Source organism: Vanellus vanellus (genome assembly GCF_965231255.1).
Source record: "Vanellus vanellus genome assembly, chromosome: 13".
NCBI lineage: Eukaryota > Metazoa > Chordata > Aves > Charadriiformes > Charadriidae > Vanellus > Vanellus vanellus.
Window position 1 is genome coordinate 12,428,999 of NC_138918.1, and position 14,003 is coordinate 12,443,001.

Below are 14,003 nucleotides of genomic sequence, written 5' to 3' on the forward strand. Positions count from 1 at the left end.
GTATCTAGAAATTTCTGGTTTAAGGGATTGAGAAGACCCAGAAAACTACAAACCAGCAGTTAGGGTTAGAAAGTTAGGTGAATTTTCAATTAGAAACAGAATTTTTTGTCTCCCCAGCATGCTATGTTTTCTAGTGATGTTTGGTGTACACATTTCATACAAGGAGCAAGGCTTCCATTAACAGAGTTTGATCCACCCTCCAGCTAAATATTTTCTGAGGTACTAAACACTGATGATTTCTCTGTTGGCTTTCCTTCAGCCTGCAAGTTTCTTCTCAGAAGGAAGCAGAGCCAGCTGATGACAGAAATACATATGATCTCAAAACAGAAAGGCAAGAGGCTCTTAAATAAACTTGTTTATTTCCAGTCTCTCAGCAACAGAGCCGTGGATTTTAAAATAAAGGCAAAAAAACTGTAAAGTACAGTCCATACATGGCAAAAAAAAGAATATGTTTAAGGGAAAAAAAATATCTACTTCTGGTGACGCTTCAGAAGGCCAGATTTGATGCAATGGATTAAAGACCAGCAGTACTAAAGAGTACCTGCACCCACAACACCCAGGCACAGCAATGGATTCTTTGTTAAAGCCGGGATGTAAATTTGACACACTTAGAATCTGAATTCCCATTAGGTAATAAATAGTGTGAAAGCAGGTATCCCACGTCTAAACCCAGAGCTTTAAATTATTTGACAGTGCCCCTTTAACTACAAAATCTCAGTCTGCTTCTAAAGGTAAAAACGTAGCTCTAAGCTCGCCAGGAAATGCCATAGCTTCATAAATTCTATGAACAAACCTTCTATTCTTGCAATTCCAGCAGAATTATTAAATCTATCAGCCGCAGATGAATGTATCAATTTATCTTAATTTCTGAAAATACACTGAGCCTCTTTCAGTTAAAACTTCATTTTTCTGTTGCACAATGAAAGAAAAAAGGGGGTCTTTGCAGAGATTAATTAAAGCAAATTTATCCCTCCATAAATTACCATCTCTGGACTGAAATAAAACACAGTGTGTTTCAGAGAGGATAAGCAAACAGATGAATGAAGTAGTCTTATTTCCTGCAGATCAAGCAGTGTGACTGTCTGCTGTGGCACTGGAGACAAAGGGCTTGCCCAGCCACTGTCATCACTCTTGGAAACCAGCATTTTCAAAAAGGGCCAAGGAAAAGAGGATGAATACTGCCACTACCCCTCCTGCAGAGGATGACATTGTTACACAATTTCATTACATGCAACACAAAGAATAAATGGCTCTAACTGTAATGACATCTCCAAAGTGGGTGCCCCCCGCCCCTCCCTTCCTGCTACCATTACAGAAGACAAGGGACCTCCAACATGACTTTATTACTTAGGGTTTTCTTGTGAGTTTTCTTGTGATGGAAGGAAATAAATCGCCTTGAGAACAATGCCTTTTCTTGCATTGTTTGCTGTACAGTAGGACACGGTAAGTATGTATGCATGGCAATACATCTTGCTGAATATAGTTTGATATGCCTTTTAATTGCATAGTGGCATCAAGAATTAGGAATCTGTTTTGTGAGGATCAGCCGTGACTTGTTTGTTGGGGAGACAGATGAGGAATTTTAGCCGCCAAAGCTAAACTGTGCACTACGTTAGTATCGCTACCATCTTCTAGCCTCGTGCTGAGGCCAACTAGCTTAGTTCAGTGGCATCCAGACAGCTACGAGATTATGATATTCAACTTCTGAAAGAGAAACCACGTGGGGACTCAGACTTTAACACAGAAGTCTTTACTCAATTCGCTCCAGGCTATGGAAGGGATTCCCACCACTGAAGAGAAGAATAGCCACCAGTCTTCAGCGGTCTGGGACGTTCCAGTGGGTTTCCTAGAATGGATTTCGGTGCAATATTCCAAGACAACACAGGTACCAGCGGTCTTCGTGGGTCACAGTTAGTCTTAGTACGCAGTTTTGGTCAGCTGGCTAACTCATTTTAAAGCCCTCAACTGAACAGTTTGGTCAATCAGTAACAGAATTGTCCCCAAGCCAGGCAGATAATGATCTGAAGTCATTGCCAGCAACAGCGTTATTATTCCAATTGCTGAGGATTTTTTACAGGGTAATTAAAAGTCTCCATTCCTTGCAGCCAGGCGTCAGATGGATTGACTATATACAGTAAGTTACTGTCGTCTCTGGGAACTCAAGCTGAGGACTGAGGTACTCAATTAGGCAAACACCAAGATGCCTGAATTCTGCTTCCCTCAAGAAGGAGAGTATTTCACCTTGTTGCCAGGGTGAGTACTAAGAAGCCTAAGAGTCAGAGCGAGTTCCACACAAGCTGACTTACCCTTGCTGGGAGGAGTGTATGCATCTGAAGCTGTGATCACAGAACGGGGGACACCCCAGCTAATCATGCTCCAAAACTGACCCTCACCAATGACTCGTCACATCATCGCTGTTTCTTCTGTGTACTATCTTACTACTCCCAGCTCTTTCACCTTTAGTCACACGCAAAAGCAAGGACAAGATAGATCATTCACATTCTGCACCTCAGAACAATTCTTACTTTTCAAAACAAAAGTAATTTCCAGAGAACATAGCTCACCTTAAAGGATATTTCATACTGCTCTCCTCCCCATATCTCCAGACCTGCATCATACCCTCCCAGCTCCCAGAACCACTTTCTATCGACTGCAAACAGTCCTCCAGCCATTACAGGAGACCTTAAGGAAAAACCAGACTCCATATTACAAACACATTCAAAGATGCAAATCTCTAGCTAAACATTTAAAAAACAAAGCAAGAATTGACAAATATTCTTCTCACCGTCCAGTGTTCCCAGTGCCTTTGCAGCCCTGTCAGAGCATCAAACAGTTGGTTTTGCATTATCTACTAATTTCCCACTTGCAAACGAGGAGGACCAGACTAGGCTCCCTTCAGAACCAGTCAATGCCTCTCCTCTAAACAGACAAAAGAGTTCGCATTAAGTGACAGGACATAACCTCCCAGAGGGACCCAATATGCTGCACATGTGGTGCTCTTTGTCTCAGTAGTACGATCAAGTCATTGAGCATGACCTCAAAAGGTGTTTTGTTCGGTTATTTTTTTTGAACACCGCAGAAGTATAAAGGACAGCGGAACTGTCTCAATGTTGGCAAGCACAGCAGCAGCAGAACACAACCTGATCACAGATTTACTTCTGCAATGCACTGCAGTCATCAAAATGGCTGTAATTATTCTGCTAGGTTTTCTCCCCACACCTGGGAATGACATAAGCTGCCATTGGTTTGTTGGTTTTGGCAGAGCATTAGGGATACTAAGTTATGTTTGAAAGATCTCAGTAATAAATGATAGCATTAAATGTTACACATTACAGTTTTAAATGAAATGTTAACTTCTGCAAGAATTAAGGCAACAAAAAATAGCAATGAAAAGGAGAACGTTCACAGCTACCACACTGCATTTCTTTAAAACCAAACAAAGCAAACAGCTGCCAAAAAGCAAGTAGCTTAACACCAGCTTCTGACTTTTACTACACTGAGGTGTAAACCAACCCTGTAACAGGGTGTTATTTTGTTAGCCAGCTCTCAGCACGCTGCATTTCAGTAACTTACTCAAAGGGATCACTGGGATCAAGTTTCTGTAACTCAGGAGGAATAGGGATCCTCTTGTAATACATCTCCCAGTCAAATGCACCTCGCATTGCGTCTCCAGCCTGAGTCTCGTATCCAAAGTGGTCATGATCAATAACATCAATCATAGGGCAAACGATAGTCTTGCGGTTTCGGGCAATGCGATCTGAAGATTGGAGAAACATGTTAGAAAACCTGCACCAGTTGGTTTCTTTCACCATGAAATTACAGAAAAGAGCATCAAAATATGAAGTTGTCCAAGAATGACATAGCTTTCTTCCCTTTTGTTCTCCTTCAGGCAGATGCTCCAATTTATATTAGATTATATGGTATTTCTGCAATAATTGAGATATTCAAGATAGAAATATTGAGATAAAACCACCAGGCACTCATGCTACAGCGACCACCACCCAGAAGCAGAATAGAAAGACACAGCCACACTACCACAGGTACCTAAACCACCAGGCTAAAAAACAGACAATCCTGTCCTTAGTGAACAGTCCTCGTTTTAACAAGTGACCGAGATGTGAACCCTTTCTGCACTGATTCAAAGCCAGGGCAATAACCCATTGTACCACCTAGCTTTAATTGCTATGCCAGATTCTGGCAGGAAGCAATTCAGACTAATGGCATAACTACTCTCAGCAGGCTCAAGAAATACAAGTGTACCTCTTCCTCTCAACCTTTTCTTCCAACCAAATAATACAAGACAGGATTAATTCCTGCATAAACATCTGGAACTTCTTAAATACTTTATTACTGAGATGGTCTCTTGTTGGAAGTTAACTTTCAGAGCAGAGGCGACAAATGATGTTTCAGCTTCCAATGCACGTCTAACAGAAATCCTTTCTATGCTTTAAAATTAAAGCATGCTCTATGTGTTCTCATTTAAATGGCATTTGAGCTAATTCTGTCCTCCCTCCTCGGGGCTCATGAAGCTGCAAATGTTTTGCACTACCGCCAGATACAAACTGTAGTGAAAGCAACAGTATTACCATCCAGCAATCCTGCTGACAAATCTGACTAGTTTTTCTTAAATCTCTGCTTGACTATTGTTGCCACAATTTATTTGACAAAGTCACACCTCAGAGAGAGCTTTGACAGGTCACTTGCAATAGGATTGTAAAGGAGTTTGGTACTGGCCAGAGGGATACAGGTACCAGAAACAGAAGGCACTGTCATTTCAATTAGTCATCCTTGAAAAGAACTGACATTGTAAAACTGATGCCTCCTTAAAGACAAAGCACTGCCTTGGAAAGGACTGCACGTGTTCTACAAATACATATTGGTAGCTGCCATTCACAAGAAGCATTTTCAACAGACTTGCAGACTACGAAGTTAAACATAGTTATATAGGAGAAAAACAAACCCTAAAAGCTACTTAAAACCTCATGCAAAGATCTTTTCTGTACCATAAAGCCATTCCTCTTTGCAAGCTGCTGAATGGCCATATGATAGTTTACTCACCTAGCAAGCTGTAAATTATTTTAGATTTATTTTAGTGAGGAACCAGAAGAATATGGTCTCTGCTCTTTAATTAAGCAAAGCATATGATAGGGTTATTGTACAGTGCAGGACTCTAGAACAGAAAAAATTTCTTGTATTAAAGGCTACAAGTTGCCAACAATTCACCTGAGTCTTGTGGCTGGTTGTTTTGTTTTTGTTTGCATTGTTTTTTTTGTTGTTTTTTTTTGTTTTGTTTTTGTTCTCCTTTTAAAGACATTTCATCTGCCTTTTATCCACTTACAGCATTAGGGGAAAGCAGAAGGTGGAAATAAAACAAAAAATTCAACACCAACATGTGTTGCCAGCTCTTTAGCAGTTCAGTCTTCAGCCAGGTACAACACCACACACTTACCTAACAGAGGTGGCAGCCAGTTCACATTGGCCTCGCAATGGGAATCCAAGAAGGTGATGACATCCCCTATCGCCACAGAGGCCCCCAGCATTCGAGTTCTTATTAGCCCTTCTCTCTTTTTGGTTCGGAGGATTCTTACATTTGGGAACTGGGCCATATAATCTTCCAGGCGTTTCTTCAGGTGTTCTGTATGAAAATGAGAAATTTAAGTGCTGCAACAACTAATTTCTTAAAAATGCAGTTCCTGTCTTTGGAAGTAGGTCCTAAACAGTAAACAAATGCAATAACAGGAAAAAGGAAATAAGAATAATTTCGTTTATTCAGCAAAAAGCCTAGTGAAACATCCTCCAAGCTGGCAAGGCAGGCATAGCCACTATGTATATTTGGATGGCTATATAAAATGCTTATCAGACAAGATATTTGCATTTAAATATGGAAATATTTAAGCTACCAAATATGGACTGAAGCCACATCTGAATTAGCACAGACACTTGTGGTCACTATGATTAACAAGAATTCAAACAGGAAAGCTGCAGAAAAAGATCACTGGGTGACCAAAACAACGGATAGCTTGTTTAGATCCTGAAATAAAAAGCTTGGTCTACACAAAGAGTGAGGGGAACACAGCTGTCTTTACATCAAAAAGTGAAGCACCAAAGGAAAACCTAAAAATAGGCTAAGAACTGATGCTGGCCTAATCACCAGTGGGTTGATCTCTAGACATCAGAAGTTTTGACTTACTTGACAGCAAACCCCATTCATATTGTGCCAGGGACTGTTCATTAATGGCTGCCATCAGCAACTGATCAAGGAAACAAGCCTCATTAGGCGAAAGCTAGCTTGTCAAATCTAAGCAATTAACTAATCTTAAAATCTCACATAACAAAACTCAAACAGAGGCAATCGTTCAAATACAAATAACCTCGCAGGTTTAATTGCCTTGACTTTAGGGAACATATCCACTCTGTTCTGTACAGCAGAGTCTTCCTTGGCTTCCAAAGCAGGGATGAAAGGCAGGGGCTGAAAAGGCAGACAGTGTGAAAGTGCCCCTGAACAGGGCACCAAGGAAGCTTGGTATTGGAATAGCTCTCTAAAAAGAGCAAAGGGACAAATAAACTTAACTAAGTTATAAGCTCTCTCCCGTGGTGCTGACCCAGCAATTGTGCTTCAGGGTTTTAGCTACTGGAGATAAAAAATGGGCAAAATCCCTACGAGTAACTCACATTCTGCACCTTCTCTTTGAAGCAGCCATCACCTGCTTTCCTTCAAAGATCACCTAAATCAACTTCTTTGCTTTATAGGTATTCCTAGCAAGCTATTTGCCCTTTTCATAGCTTTATTTAACATTCTCCAGGACTTTCTGCTCACAAATGCATTTTTGTGTTTTGCCTGACAAGTCTAATTGTCCCACAATATCTACATAGGTTTCCCTGCTCAATAGAGTCCTTAGTACTTCTTGCTGTCTAGCACACTTTTCCCTCATCCTTTTCAAGTCTCTTCTGAATAGATCCTCTCAAGCAACCAGAAATTTTGTCCACTCAATTATAGATTTTTCAAATAAGAGCCTTCCATAGAGACTAGGTATATTATTAGTGCAGCTGCCTTCCTCCTGAGGCAGTAGGTAGACCTAAAAAGCCAAAAAAAAAAAAAAGAAAAAAAAAGCTACCACCACTGTTAAACATCACAGCTCATCTCTTGCCATTGTTAGTTTATCACAAAAGATTAATTCATTAGAAGAGAGAACAAACAATCCTCACTTCAAGCATAAATCAGTTAAGACCAAGCCAGGAGGTACACCTTAGTGAATCTACCCAAGACAAGATAAACAGGAGAGTGCCTGCCAGTGCTCATTATAATAAAGGACATAACCATCGCACAGAAGCTCTGGGTCCAATCCCCCTAACAGTAGCAACAGATACCGTAGCACTTACAATATCAGACCCCACAATATTTATGTTATCTAGACCAGACCTACAAAGCACTGGAAAGTCTTTAAAAAATCCAAAGATCCAAAACAACGAAAAATATCTATATAGACTTTCCGCAACTCTTTATTTTGATAGAAACAAGAAAATGAGACTGTGAAAGAGCCCAGTTCCATCTGTATGCTGGTCATTTTACGCTCTGGCATAAAACCGAAAACCATAAAACCATTGGTTTGTTGTGCAATTTCATTTGTGGAGACACCTGAAGGCAGCCTAACCAATCCCTCCAGGGGATGAGCATGGCACAGCTGAGCCTGCTACCAAGAAACACGAGCATGTTTTTGGATTTGGTCTCAACAGGAAGACACACACTAGCAAGTGTACAAAAAGTCACTCGACTTGGCCATATTTGTAGTGATGATGATGGCTGCTCTGCTACAGACTAAGTGAAGACAGGTTGATTTATATCTATTAATGAACAGGCAGTTAAGAACAGAAAAAATTCCCCATTTTTCTAGTGTAACAGGAAAAAAGAAGGCATAGAAGCCACAGAGTTTTCTCAGGTGAGTACTTTGCAAAGAGACAGCAGGAACTCTAATTCACTGACTTCCCATTCCATTCCCAAATGTCGGGTTTGGTTCTTTAGCACTTCTTTACTGCATTTCCAGAGTAAAAAAATACCAAAGCATTTCATGCTTGCAGTGAGTAGCCTGCTCTATGCCGCATTGGTAAGAAATGTCTCGCGCATAGGGAATCTTCTTATGTCTCTGACGGCTGGAAGATGCAAGGAAAAACTACAGGTACTCCATCAGCACCCATGTATTCTCACTGATGCAGGGGATGCACATACCAAGCAGGATGATGCTCAGATAAGCTGTTCCAAATTGCTGCAGAAAAATTCACGCCTGATCGCTACGTTTTATAAGGTTAAGACTTATGTACCGTGAATTGCGAGTGAGCAGACGTTATTGTACCTACTTTCCCTTACTAAAGAGTCACAGACTTCCAAAGCAATCTCACAAACAATATACAAAACACAGTAAAATGTACTTTTCAAACACAAAGTTTTCTGATTTCCTTATTCCTGCACTACTCCTGCCACCCAGTCTGGCCTCCACACACCCAGACAGAAAAATATTTATTTCACTCTATTACAAATATTGTCATAATTAAGTCAATTTTTGCTTTTAAAAGAAAATCTCAAAAAACAAACAAGTGGCATTAACTGCTACAAAATTTTATGAGGCTTTAAAAAAATATATTACGAAATCTTGTCACACTGAGTAATTTTTATTACAAGGGCAATTTTCTTTAATGAAAGTTGTTAGGTGGACTGGATGGATTCCAATGGCTGTGCCTACTCTGGGCAAAGTAATACAGCCCAAACATATAAATGAGAGTAAGATTATCTGCAGATTAAAAACTAGGCTGGTAGCTTGCTAACAGACTTTGCAATAAACTTGATATACAGCATATACGTTAACAGTACCAGTCAAGAACTACTGCTTTCTTTATTTTGAGCTGTAAATAAAACTGTGTGAAGAGAGCGGAAAAGCTTCAACAGCAGGCCTGCTTTGCATAAGCAGTCCCAAAGCTTTCCAAAATAAGACTTTTTTTCCCTAGGTCAAATTCCTGTGGTGGTCTTGCTGTACTTCTTCCTTTTGGCCTCACCATCCAAGCAGAGCTGCCCTCAGATGCCTTTAGTCTGGTGACCAGTTGTAGCATGGCAAGGACTTTCCAAGATAGGAATTTCTTATGTCCAGCTGAGTTTCCATTCCAGCCACTGCATGCCTGCCAATCGAACAGGCACCTAAGAAACATTACAGCTTCAAACCAAACATATGCAGAAACCAGAGGAGGCCAGAGGAGCCCAAGGATTATCTTTTTTTACAGCTTAAAGAGGCAAATGCATGAGAAACAAGGCAACTTTGACAAGGATCTGCAGCACTGGAACAGCTTAAATGGCACTGCAGTTGCAGGGTCCATGGGACTCATTTGTTCAAGTCAAAGCAGAAGTTACCTCAATATATCCCCTCACTGCAACCCACGCAGCCCCTCTCCACTCGGCAGTGCCTGGATCCTCCCTGCCTCTTTCACATCCTGTTGGCTCAGCCGTGTTGTCTCTGAGGCTTATGCAAAATCACCAATGGGTAAGAGCCAAATCAATTCAACAATAGGCTACAAACCTAGTCATTTTCCCACAGAAATCAGTGGGAGACATCCAGCAATTCTCAAGTTTCTAACATGTTTTTAAATAACGCCTTGCCTGCGTGCTTTAAGTTCAACAGCTATTTCTCACAAGAGCTGCTCTGCAGTACAAAGGAACTTCATTCCCTTGAGCTCACACAGCTCAGCGTTGCAGACAGCAGCAGGCCACTGTAGTCACACCGCTCGCAGAAGCAGCCTGGCCTGGTTTGTGTCCTTTTCCCTCCCCCAAATCACATACCAAGACCTGAAGCAGGTAACTGCGTATGGGGTGGTTTACCTTCCCCATAGACACCTACAAAACCCACTGCTACATGCAACTAGTGCGTGTCTCCCTCACTAGGCACACTGGACACGTGTGCTATGCTGCTTCCCAGTAGCTGGGTGAGTTAAAGAAAAGTAGTTGCATCAGGCCTGCTGAGAACTTGAGAGTTTGTTTTGGTTTTAAGCAGGAGACTCTCCTTAAAAGACATGGAGCTGATGACTTGGGTCATTCTCTCCTGAGATGCAAAAATGGGTGTTGTTCTAAGGAAGTCACTGGGCATTTCTAGAGCAGACTCACGGTCTGGCGGCACTTTGTGACTCTCCAGAGCTCAGATGACGATGATGACCTCCACCCCTGACTGCAGTGAATTGTGGGCAGCTGTGACTGAGAGATGCTCAACACACATTTGCTTTCTGTACTTCGAAGGACTCAAGTTGAACGTTTTGAATAATGTGGCCATTGCTTGGGCTTTTGAGCTGTCAAGGTTGTTAATTGACCCTAGGGCTGAAAAAACTGGATTTTTTTGGCCCCATCCCACAAAACCTTTATTTTCACAGATGTTTGAACTCAAAGGAGCTGCAAGCAAACTCTACTTTCAGGCAAAGTGTCCTCTGCAGAGGAGGGCAGGGTAAGGCTGTTGGGGCTCAACACAGTTTGTTTGGCAATAACATGGTTGGCATAGTCTTTTTATATATGTTCCTGTAACTTCTCTGCAGTATTTTGCATCAACATTTTTGCATCAACATTTTTGTATCAACATTTGTGATCTTGGGATAGAAAAAAATTAATTCATTTTAAGTACCAGTCAGGATTTGAAACTATGACACAGATTTATGTCTAGAGAAATAATTAGGAGGGAAACATTTCCCCTGTCCTCCTAGTACAACATTTCATGTTCATATGTTACTTTAGGCCCTGTCAGCTTTGGTTCCTGAGTTTTACACTGTACAGCACATCTGCAACTCCAGTGTCATTGCTCGTATGAGTACTATGAACCCAATTCACAATGTGCAGCACTGCAGAAATCAGAACCACTCTCAGACACCTCCCTGCATTACCATCGGTGAAACCGTAGTTCCCTCTGCCATACAGAATCCTGCCTCCTGCCGAGGTGCTCTGCTTCAGTTTACACACAGAAAGTTGAAGATATGAAGACGGGAGAGCCATTGCACTCTGAAATCCAGGGAACTTTCCCCTCCTACTGAAGGGCACAGGAGGAGAGGACTTCAGGATCTGCAGAACTCCCTTTTAAGCAGAGAGGGCTGGTTTCCCTTCCCTGCAGGTTACTTTGGCTAGTTTCCAACCACCAAAACCTGAAGTGCAACCGCTCATCTGGCATTTGTTTACAGGTTATCCCAGCCTCCCGTCCCTACCCTCCCACACAAAGACATGCTTGTTTAAGATTACAAATGAATCCATTCATCTTTACTTAGATACTTGGCCCTAATGTGCTGTTTTAACAATTTAAGAACGAATTATACTTCTCCTGAATCTATCACAATGTGCAAGCCAGGCCTCCCTGAAATAGAAAGCTCTACATCACTGAAATTCTCTCCCTGTTTTGGTGCAGATGAGTAATCCTTTTAAATAGCAAAATGTGCTGTTACCCAAACAGGCAGCACTTACACTAGTTTTAATTTTCTTTCAGTTTTTTCACCCTCTGATCACTAAAGTCAGTTGGGAGGATAATAAACTGATTTAATAAATTGTACTATGAACACCAGACCAAATAATAGCAAACTGATTAAGCTGATCACAGCCTTCTGAGCTGAATCTTTTTACCAACAAAGAAGAAAAGGCCTGTGAAGGAAGAAAATTAATATTTGTTATTAATACCTGTTGCTTCACTGATTACTGTTCTGTGGTAGACTCTTAAATGGGAGGGGGCCCAGTTTCCACTGCCCATTCCACATGTGTGGGGTCTCAGCATGTCTTTACAAACAAAAATTGGGGGGGTGGGGGAAGGGAAGAGGGTTTCTGTGCACGGGACAACAGCTGAAAGTGTACCACCTCACTTGCTAATATAGCAGTCATCACTGTTTAGGTTGTAACAAAGATTAAAAGAATTAGGTTTCTGGAAATCCTACTGGCTTTGTTCTCTTTCTAAATGTTTTAAAAATAAGCTTCCATTTTAGGTACAATAAAGTGCACGAAAGTGGAAGTGTGAGACTTAAGAAATAAGCCAGACTGCAAGTTGCTGGGGCAAAGAGCACTTGTGCGAGGCTGTGCTGGGTGCTTCGATAAAGTGAAGTGCATGAACTTCTGCTGTCTTCCCTGTATCATCAATTACTTCCTGAATTTGCAAAGGGAACTTGCTCATATCCTCCTCCACCCTACAGCAGACAGCCGAACCCAGCTCAGTTATGGCTTCAGGAGATAGTAGTACTGAATGCAGAGACAAAGGTGTAATCTTAAAATGAGAAAATTCACATTTACTGGTATTAGCATATAAATACACCCAGACCCTAGGGAAAGTTTAGTAGGCTGCATTTCCAAGGAGGGAAATACACATGGAATAATCACCTTTGCTTCAGCATAACCTCTTAATCTCTCAGGCAAGTTTCACTTGTAAAGGAAGCCTATTCCAACTGTTTCTTCCTGAGGGAATCCAGAAAAATCCATTTACTCATCCTTCCTTCATGCTGTAAGGTTTAAGCACCTTTTGTTCGTTAGAAGCAGTGAAGCCAGCCTGCGGTGTGTGCATCAGTTCTTAAGTCCTGCATACAGACTCCCTGGTCAACCCACAATATCAATTTTTCCTCTTCTGCCACAACCCATCTTTCCCAGGGCGAACAGTCATTCTCATTAGTTTACTCTTCTCCCTTACCATTTCATTAAATATGTATCAAGATTAAAGCACCCACTTAGGTTTTTTCCTCTTCCGTTGACTACATTTGATCTAAAGAGGTGATTTTGTGACTCTCAGTCATTTCCTTGTTGATTGCTTTTAACATCAGAGAGAATGTTTTGCTGACATACAAAGTAGATAGCTGCAGGTTTTGGCCTGTGTAGCCTTTGTAGCAGCTGAAACAGGACTGAACTCCTTACAGCACACTTAATATTCAGCTCAAGTTTGATGTAGCCATGGTGACTAGCAGGAAGGGTATTACTGTCCCAAACACTGCCTTCAACCAGGGAATCTGTGCCCTCATCTTAAGGCCAAATAAGTGTTTTTGATTATCCAGTTGTTTAACCAAGTGAATGCCTGCATTCCTGCTCAATGGCAGCACGCTTCTACTAAATTGATAAACACTGTATGGGCAGGTGAAAACACTGAAAAACATTAAGACAAGCCACCACACCAATGGCATCACCACTTCCAGCAGTTCGAGGGTAATATACACACCACACACTGGTTCAGGATCCTGCGAATTTATATTCCACTTTAGTGTACTAGAGTTAAAAATCGTGAGAGGCCAGCTTAGGCTTTAATCGCCTTTGATCTACATTATCGACTGTCTTCTGAGCATTGGAAAGACAAGCAGGGGTGCAAAAGCATTTCAGAAATTTGCTCATAGGACCGAGCCAACCCAATCGAACACGCCACCTCTGTAAACCGCACGCTTCAGAACAGAGCGGGTACACAGGGACTGAGTCAGAACAAGCTGCTGCGCTAGATGGGTTAGCTGCATCTACTTCTGGTGAGCGTGTTAGTATGCATTCACTGTTGATAGTGATGTCCTGGATAGTAGATCATGAGATGAACCTAAAGCCTATGAGCACAGCAAGACTTGCCATTATTTGGGGAGATGCAGGCACATGAAGCATTAAGACATTTCATGCTGAAGCATTTTAGAATAGATCAAAGTTGTGAGATTAAAGCCTTAAAAAGTCACTGAGTTTTGCTGGGGAAAAAAGCAAAAAAATAAAAAAAACAACCCCAAACAAACCAGTCCTCAGAGATTCAGCTTTGCCTTTATCAGCAGTATTCATGTACAAAGAACTTCTTGGCCTGGAAGTATTTGCTCTGTGCAAACCAACAAAAAGGGAAAGTTTTCAGAAAGAGCACAAGAATTAACAAAAAACCTCTACTTCAGACTTTTGTCTTGTTAGAGAATATGCCATTAGGTTCAAGATGTAACCCACTTGAAAGTTGCTTTGATTTGGTAGGAATGCATCCCTTTGGAGTCCAAAGGCTTTGATCTCAAATGTCTAAGTG

The 14,003-nt window shown here is 41.4% G+C and overlaps 1 protein-coding gene across 1 annotated transcript in view; it reads right to left on the reverse strand.

The window, feature by feature from the left end:
- The window catches only part of GALNT10 (polypeptide N-acetylgalactosaminyltransferase 10), a gene marked incomplete at both ends in the record, with an annotated part of 84,835 nt that overhangs the window by 12,229 nt on the left and 58,603 nt on the right, over positions 1-14,003 (reverse strand). The window contains 3 exons of the mRNA XM_082489859.1: positions 2,565-2,682; positions 3,574-3,757; positions 5,450-5,635. Of these exons, the coding sequence (XP_082345985.1) occupies positions 2,565-2,682; positions 3,574-3,757; positions 5,450-5,635 (488 nt within the window). The remainder of the gene's footprint in view (positions 1-2,564; positions 2,683-3,573; positions 3,758-5,449; positions 5,636-14,003) is intronic.